This window comes from Strix uralensis, chromosome 16 (genome assembly GCF_047716275.1).
Source record: "Strix uralensis isolate ZFMK-TIS-50842 chromosome 16, bStrUra1, whole genome shotgun sequence".
Taxonomy (NCBI): domain Eukaryota; kingdom Metazoa; phylum Chordata; class Aves; order Strigiformes; family Strigidae; genus Strix; species Strix uralensis.
The window spans coordinates 8,753,739-8,762,330 of NC_133987.1; the positions used below are offsets into that span (position 1 = coordinate 8,753,739).

The window sequence follows — 8,592 nt, forward strand, 5'->3', positions numbered from 1 at the left end:
CCAAACCTGTCTTCACTGACTTTTTTGCTCTCCCACAAGGCAGCCCTGTGGCTCCCAGTGCCGCTTGGCCTGATGCAGCTTTTAGCAGCAGGGGAGCAAATCCCATGCTTGTTGCTGGTGGTAGCACCAGCAGAGGCTGCAGTGAGAGCTGGAATGAGACTCAGCGTGGCCGGGACATCACCTTGCCAGGACAGGCTGTGTGCACAGATTTGTGGCAAGCGCTTGGTTTTACTAGACAAAATAAAAGGCTACAGCAGCTTCTCTAGATTCATGACTCACACTGGTTTCTGCACCGCGTGGGTGAGATGCAGCTCCTGGGCACAGAAAGGAGCCAATATTTGTCCCACCACAGCTTTCTGGGCAAGGTTTTCTGCTATCCCACTGCACCTCGACCTGCCCTGCAGTGCCCAAACCTTCCCCAGTCCACTGATTTCATTAGCATAATTATGATAAACTCAGCACAATTGTTTAGCTTGCAGATCACTCCTTTCCTACGTGCAGGATTGCAAAGCTGTCTGATTTTGCCCACTGTCATGGTGGGTATCTCAAGCAGCCCCTTCTCCTGAAGTCCCTTGTCTGTCTGGCAGGAGAAACAAGCAGTGAGGGATGATTTGCAGGGTGAAAACACAACTTTGGTTTCAGGCCATAAATAGGAGAGACATGAGGCTGGGCACATTGGAGAGGCCAATGTCCGACATCCTACAGTAGCCTAAGGAGGGATGGATGGGATGTCCCGGGCCCTACCACCACCACTTCGGCGCCTCTACCGCTGGCTCGCAGCTCCCTTGCACGTCCCGATGCTGCCATCTGTAGCACAGAGCTCTGCTCCAGTGCTCCCCGACACAGGCCTGGAGAGCCAGGAGCTGAGCGAGGTGACCATGGCAAGGCTCAGCTTCACAAGGTTTGGTTTTGTAGGAGTCCAAATGGGCAAATCCCAGCCTGGGACATGGCTTTTTCAGCCCCGAGAGAGGTTGTTGGCTTCTATGTCTGCTGGATTGCATTTTTAATCGTCTGCCAAGGGCACCAGAGCCTGGGATAGTAGCTCTCATTCTGCTTATCTGCTGGAAATAAAATAAACACATTAAATAACATCAGTATTGCGACCCATAGAGTGAGAAGGTTTTAACTGCAAAAGCTATGCATTCCTGTAGGAGCAACTGGGGAGCGTCGCAGCCTTCCGTACATGCAGGGATGGGGCCAGCATCTGTTTCTAATGCACTTACCCTGTGAAGAGGGAGGGGATGTGTAGCCATCCCTCCCTTCCTCAGCTCAGCTTCACCCAGCCCTACATGCTAACTGTCAGTATGAAATCCCCCATCACTGACATTTGTTTAATCGCTACCCATTTCTTGGTGACTTTCCATGACAGGAAATATCAGACAAAGGCTCCCTCACCCTGCTCCCAAATCCCTGTATTGTCCCCAGCAGGGAAGGGAAATGTGGAGCCCGGGTGTGCTGAGCTCAGCACAGAGCCCCGCCGCCCCCGGGGCGCCATGAGGTGGAAAAGCGTCTGTGACAGAGCTGGCATCAGCTTGTTTCAGGCCACAAAGAGTGAATAAAAATGAAAATGGGGAGAAAAAGAAATCTCTGTTATTCAGGGTGAAGCTGAGTCCATGTAGGAGCCACCATTTCTCCTCTGTCACCTCCCTTCCCTCTGGGCCTTGCAATGGATGGGACTCCTGGTATCCCCCCCAGCTTTGGGAGTCCCCATCCTTCATTCATGTATTAAATACATCTGCCCCTTGGCTCAGAGCCTGAGCGTCTGTCTGCCCCATCGCTGCCGCACACCGGCTCCATCACGTCACAGCTCAGGACCGCCCGGCTGTCACTGCCTTTGTGCGGGCAGCAGCGGGGCTGGATTAGCCCTGCACGCATGAGTGGGCTGACCCTGCTGGGCAGGCAGCGGGATTTGCTGCTCCCCATCTCCCCACCGTGTCTGACAGCCCACTCTGAAAAGGAGACCTCAGCCCGCTGTCGATGCTAATCCCCACGCACAGGGGCTCATGGCTGGTGGCCGCTATATAGACCCTCTGGCCACACACCCGGCCGGGTCTGCGGAGCAGGGGCAGGCGAGCGGGATGGCATTGCGGGTAAGCGCTGGGACAGGAGCCCGCACAGCCTGGTCTGTCCGGGGGGTGAATGTGCGGGATCAGGCGGCGGGTAAAGGAAAGCAGCACAGATAAGGGCAAGAAAGACAGAAATCCTGAAAGACGTGGGGATGCTACTTGCAGTGCTGCCCCTCTATTTCAACCCTGTCCAGGCTATTGCAAAGCTGATTGATTGCTTCAGCGCTTTTGGGAAAAGGCAATAGGACAGATTTCTTGTCTGCTACACCAGGGCTGGTCTGGGGTAACACTGCCCTGACGGCAGCACTTCTGGCTTGGAGGATTTAAGCTGAGACTGAAATACAACCGACGTTTTAGCAGAGGAGATCTGTGCTTTGCTATCCATCTCTGCTGGGACAGCTGGCAGCAAATAGGGAATTGCTGTTTCCTGTGTATGTGGTGTGTCTTTTGCTGGGGTTGTTGTAATGATGACAAGCTGAGGGTCAAAGCAAGGCTAACCTGGGTGCTGCCATCACCACTCACTGAAACTGTAGTATCAGCTCCCTCAGCCCTCTGTGTTTTGCAGAGGGGAACACCGGTGTGATCAGAGACTTTGAATGAGTGTGTGCAGGTTTCCAAAGCGGCTCACCAAAAGCAACTGGGCATGAGGGTGTAAGATTGACCGTCATCGTGTCTCAGCTCCTGCCCAAAACTGTGCATATCCCAAAAATGCATTGGAAATGGAAAATCATGGCAGAGAAAGAACCAGGGGAGTGAAAGTACTGAGCTATGGGGAGGGAAAGCAAGGCATAGAGCTGGAAGTGGAGACACAAAGGCTGGAGAGATTTTCTCAGGGTGAGTAATACATTTGAGAGGGGGAGATGCTCAGAAATGCTAGATCATTAGAATGTTAAAAAAAAATGGGGTGAAGTGGCAAGGAGTTCTTATTAAAATGAGTTATTTAATAAAACTATGAATTATTCAAAAAGGAACATTTTCCAGCTCGTTTTATGCAAGTTTAACCTTGGATGTGGGGGGAGCAGGTGGAACAGGGGATCAGGCAGGAGCTCGTGGGAGGTCACCCATGTAATGCTGGATGAGGACAGGCTGGAGGCCACGTTACACCCATTCCTTGATCAGTCCTTGTCTTTCACACCCTGCTTCAAAGCATCACAAAGTTTTCTGCTTTGGATTTTGTATCGCCCAGGTGGGGAGAGGAGCAGAGCATCTTTGTGTCCTGCTGACAATGAAGGCATTCAGGTTCTTTAATTTTGTTCCCTGACCCCACCCAGCTCTTTACAAAAGACCTTCAGGACAGCAAATCCCACCTCATCAACTGGATGTTGTGGCAACTTCATTTCTTATCAATTTAGAGCCCCTGAGATTATTTAGGAGTGAGAAAAAGGCAGGGGCAGAGAGTGTGCCTGTGTGGGAAGAGGGTAGAAAGGAGAAGATGATGAGAGGGTGAGAAAGATGGAGAAGTGTAAGGAACGAGCAGGACTGTGCACCTCTCCCACCTTGCCATGCTTCACCATTGCCTCCTCGCCAGCAGTTCGAGGCCCTGTACCCAGAGGGGATGTGTCCAGGCTGGAGCGTCGTGGTCAAGGGTGAGACCAGTTCCAGTACGAGCATGTAAGGACACACTCTGCTCGCAGGTCTCGCAGCTCACGAGAGCCAGCAGCACTGCTCCACAGCTCTCCATCGCTTCTTTCTCTTGCCATCTTAGGTTCGAAATTAATTTGCTCTGTGATCCTGGAGACCAAATCGCTCTTCACTTTAACCCTCGCTTCTCCAGCTCCAGAATCGTCTGCAACTCTTTCCTCGCCAATCACTGGGGGAAGGAAGAGATTAATAGCACCTTCCCCTTCGAAGCAAAGGAGCCATTCCAGGTAATCCTGTGTCACCCCCTGGGTCTCCTTGGGTGGGACAGGAGTGACCCAGCCAATACTGGGGTCCCTCTCCTCTAGACCTGCCTTTCCTGCCAGCACCATACCCAGTATCATCCCCTCTCTGGCTCTGACCCCTGTTAGTATTTCTGTTGTCCCCTGATTTGCTGCTGATTTACACTCAACTCTGGCACAGACATGCAGAGCTCCAGCACTAATCCCTGGATGCTGCATTTGTTTTCAATTTAGGTTTTGCATTATCACCAGTTTCTGTTATGAAGCGAAGAGCTCAAATATTCCCCCCTTTTGCCCAAAATAGGAGTGAGCAGTGTGTGTGTGTCAGCTCTGGGAGGATTTGAACTGGGCTGCAGACACATGTGCCCAGATCCAGGTATTCACTGACATGGTGGCAGCAAGGTCCGGTAAGGATGTGTGTCCACATGGTAAACCTAACACAGTCTCTCTTTCAGGTTGAAATCTACTCTGACCAGGACTATTTCCACGTTTTCATTGATGAAAACAAAATCTTGCAGTACAAGCATCGGCAGAAGCAGCTTTCATCCATCACCAAGCTGCAGATTCTCAATGATATTGCCATTTCTTCAGTGGAAATCATCAAACGAGGCCTTTACTAGAGACCGGAGTTGGGACAGCCTCGCAGACAATTCCCCCTTAAGCTCCTGATCCAGCCAGGGACATCTCCTCCCCTTCTCCACCCAACACGCATCATCACGGGCCAGGGAGATAGCTACGCATGTGTCCTCGTAGTAGGAGTGATGGTCGTTCCCATTGCACACCAGTAAGACAGCACCCAGCTGTGTTGCTAACTGTAGCTCAGCGAAGACTTTCTGCCCTTATGCCTTAGGGTGCACAACAGACTTTGTAAGTCTTATTATCTTTTCTGTTGGACAGTCTGACAGATCACTACAGCACGTAGATGTCTGCCTCGAGTAGTCTGGACACCTGAATGCTACCCTAGAAATTGTGTTTGCACAAGAGTAGAGTGTGAATTAGCACTAGAACTCAGTTGGCCATGTGGTGAAGGATGTAATGGGTGTGGATGTTAGGAATGCAAAGGGACATTTCTTTCCAGGAGCTGGGTAAAACTGCTACCATATTTGCCAATAAAATCAAACAAGAAAATCCCTGCTGAGACATCCCTCACTGGGCAGGTGAATCCAGTTATTCATTCCCTGCAAAATCTCCAGGCACCTGGCATGAACAAGAGCTGGCTGGGCAGGAAGACACAGGCTGAGGGTTGCTTGGTTTTGGCACTGGAAAAATACTGTCTTTTTGCTTTGAGAGCTAACACAAAATGAAGGTCCCTTGTAGGTAAATCAGAGTTGTAAGATTCAACTTGCAAGATATTTCCAGAGATTCTTTTCACCAGTTGAGAGATGTTTGCTCAGCCTGAGTCCTGCCAACTCCAGGCTTCTTAAGCAGACTCTAAGAGTGATGTAGTGGGTCAGAAAAGGGTAAAAGCTTAGAGACACATAAAAGCATGTGGTGCCTTCATCATGCACTAGAAATGCAGCTGGACTCCAAACAAAAGGATCTGAGTAAATCAAGGTCTAGAAATTATGATAAATTTGGAATGAACAAAGTGCCATTATTCCTAAACCTAATCTCTGGCTTTTCTCTTTGCTCTGCTTTCTTGTTTTCTTTTCTCCTTTTGTCTTTCAAAACAGTCCACTTGTCCCTTGTACCCTCTTGTCTTTTCCACCCTCTTCCTTGGAGCGCAACATATCTCCAACTCTTTGACTGGGCCACAGCAGGCTAAAAGATGTTATTTTTACTTTGTTTTAATTATGCACGTCATAAGAAGCATAATGTCACAGTGTTAAATCTGAACAGGAACTCACTCCAAAAATGCAATTACAACTGCCCCCAAATCACTCCTTTCTTGCTTAGACATAAGACAGACCACATTCCTGATGCAAAAGGCAAAGATGATCCTGCTTTGCTGGTTCTTTCCATCAAGGAGAAATCACTTGGTAAGAAGTCAGCCCTGATCCATCCTTGCCTTTGGGTGAGATCTCTGAAGACCACAGCTTTGCTCCAGCCTTTTCTCAATGCTCACATTGGCCATTCCCAACTGTTCCCTCTATTTATAGTTTCAAGGACTTATGAGGAAGAGGTGACTGTGTAGCCAACCACAACACAGGATGCCACAAAGTTGACATTTATGGGTCTGCTGAAAAGTTTATAATGTTTTTCCAGACCATAAAGAACAGTAACTGGAAGCCATCCTGTTCTCGTGGCAAAGAGTGCAATGGGAACACAAAATGGTCCCAAATGGTGCCTCCTCCTTCCAAAAAGAAGACATGGTTTGGAAACAGCCACGGTCTTGGTTGCAAGTCAGGAAGGTTGGCGATGGTGAGACTTCCTCTGGACTGGAATAAATACATCACCACCGGGACAAGAGGGTCAGCTCAAATTCTGGTTGTCGTGATGTAACTCAGGGGTTCAGAAAGCTTTACTCTTATGGCCATCCCTTCAGTAAAACAGGCACAAACACAGACAAAATCAGGCCCACTGGGATCTCTGTGTCATTCATCTGAGAATGCTGAACTGCATTTGAAAGAAATTATTCTTTTAATTAGTGCTTCTTTGAAGGTTGATAGAGACAAGTAATTTTTCATGGAGGAAAAGTGATGAAACAATTTATGAGGGTAATACTTTGTACTTATATGGCCACAAACTCCATCTATAGCCACCACTGCAGAAACACACCACAATTTCATTGTTCTCCAGAAGCAAGCACAAAGGACCGCAGACAATCAAGGCAAAAAATATTTCAAGTACAAATAAAGAGATGCCACAAAAAGTCAGGCAGTGGCAGAGATTATGCCCTGGCTCCTGAACACATTCCCCCCAGCTTTTGCCAGCGGCTGATCTCACTCCATTACCATCTGCACTGAGAGCATCCAATCTCTCCTGACACATCCACAGCATTGCTGCTGGCTTCAGGATTTTATCCGCTGCCTCCTCCATTCAAAACCCTCCCAAGGGTGAAGAAGGGGTCTTCAGAGCAAGAGAGGTCTGGGGAGCTAGAGACCATCTGTGGGAAGAAAACTCCAGGGCTGGCTGTTTATAGCTGTTTTGCACAGTTTTGTGGGGAATGAGGTCTGCCCTCCAAGTCTGTGACCCTCATCTGCCCCTTAAGGAGAAATTGGAGGAAAATGAAGACCCACAATAATGATGGTCAATTAAATTCTCAGGAGGGGGGTTGGCACATCAGACTTGCACAGAGGCATTGCATGCTGGTGATCAAAGGGAACAAATCAATCCTTCCAAATTTTAACCAGCCTTCCTATTCATGACCTGGGGTTTGAAACTGAGGAGGGAACTGACAGAGACAAGCTCCTGCTTAGGGGTGTTTTTTGAAGAGCTGGAGTCTTTTTGAAGGAGAAGGAGCAGAGGCAGCTGGGGGTGCAGCTCTGGGAGGCACCACTGTTTCACTGCCCAACCTAAAGGCCAGGATCAGTATTTTTGCTGTGGCCAAGTCCAGCACAAGAGCCAGGCTGAAATGCTTCCAGAAAAAGCAACTACTGTGGGATGGGATCTGAACTGTTCTACGCAGGATCTGCTTCTAAAGCAGCAGCTGCTGCCGTTAAAGCTTACACAAACCGGGGAGGGACACCTGAGAGAGAGATGTCCTTCGGGAGGCAAAGCCAGCTGAGGTGGTGACCTCCCACGTGGGCTCTCCCCTTCCCACTGATTCTCCTCATTTGGGCTGCATCTGCAGAGCTCAGCGAAATGCTCTGGCTTGTTCCCAGATAAAGGAGGGGAAAATCAGGCTCCTAGTCCTTTGTGATTGAGCTCTGCCAGGACTCCCAGGGCCAAGGTCCCCTCTGGCAGTGTCACATTGCTGCAGATCTCCTGCGGAGCATCTGCCCATGCACGATCAGAACCCGCTCCTGGGTGTCGCTGACGATGCTGGCGATCATCACATACCCCAGCAGCAAGCACCAGCAATTTCCTCACAGGCTGGTGAGCAAACAGCTCCCACGTCAGCAACAGTCACATCTCATCAGCAGACCAGCAGCCTGGAGACATCGGACTGAGTGACGCTGTCTCTGCCAGCCTTAGCAAGGGACAGATGAATATCAGACACTGGGTCCTGCCTTGAGGTAGGAAAGGCAGCATGAAAAAGGGCAAGGACTCCTTGCCAACATACTGGGAAAGATTTCTAGGAAAGCACAAAAAAAGGAGTAAGTCATGCAGGTTGCATCTGCCTCATACTCACTTTCTGATTTGATGTCTCTCTTTTTTTTTTTTTTTACGTGACCATCACTTTAAAAAAAACAAAACCCAAACCCACCGAACTTTGATGCTGGAAATTTAGCTACTTACTCATAGCTAGAGGGCAGCTCTGGTGAAGAAAAGCAGGAGGAGAGCAGCTGTTAACCATTTAACTAACAACTCTCTTTCTCCTCCCATTTCAATGCCCCCATGAGCATCTCCTGATGGACACAGCTGGGCTGCAGCAGAGATCTTCACCTCTCCCCTGATCCTAAGCAGCTGTGTTGTGGTGCAGCTCAATGATGACAGACCCATGCTTATAGCTTCTCTAATTTCCCACATTCCCAAGGCCTCCATTTTCCCAACACATTGCCACAGAAATAGCTGCTAGAAGTGCAGACCTTATCAGCAATGAC

General features: G+C 49.3%; 1 protein-coding gene across 1 annotated transcript; it reads left to right on the top strand.

Annotated features, from left to right (window-relative positions):
- Positions 1-2,078: 2,078 nt before the first annotated feature.
- GRIFIN (galectin-related inter-fiber protein) lies at positions 2,079-4,566 on the top strand. Its single transcript, XM_074886677.1, has 4 exons — positions 2,079-2,090; positions 3,598-3,677; positions 3,772-3,934; positions 4,402-4,566. Exons 1-4 carry the CDS (start codon positions 2,079-2,081, stop codon positions 4,564-4,566), a joined length of 420 nt encoding a protein of 139 aa, XP_074742778.1.
- The last annotated feature ends 4,026 nt before the right edge of the window (positions 4,567-8,592 follow it).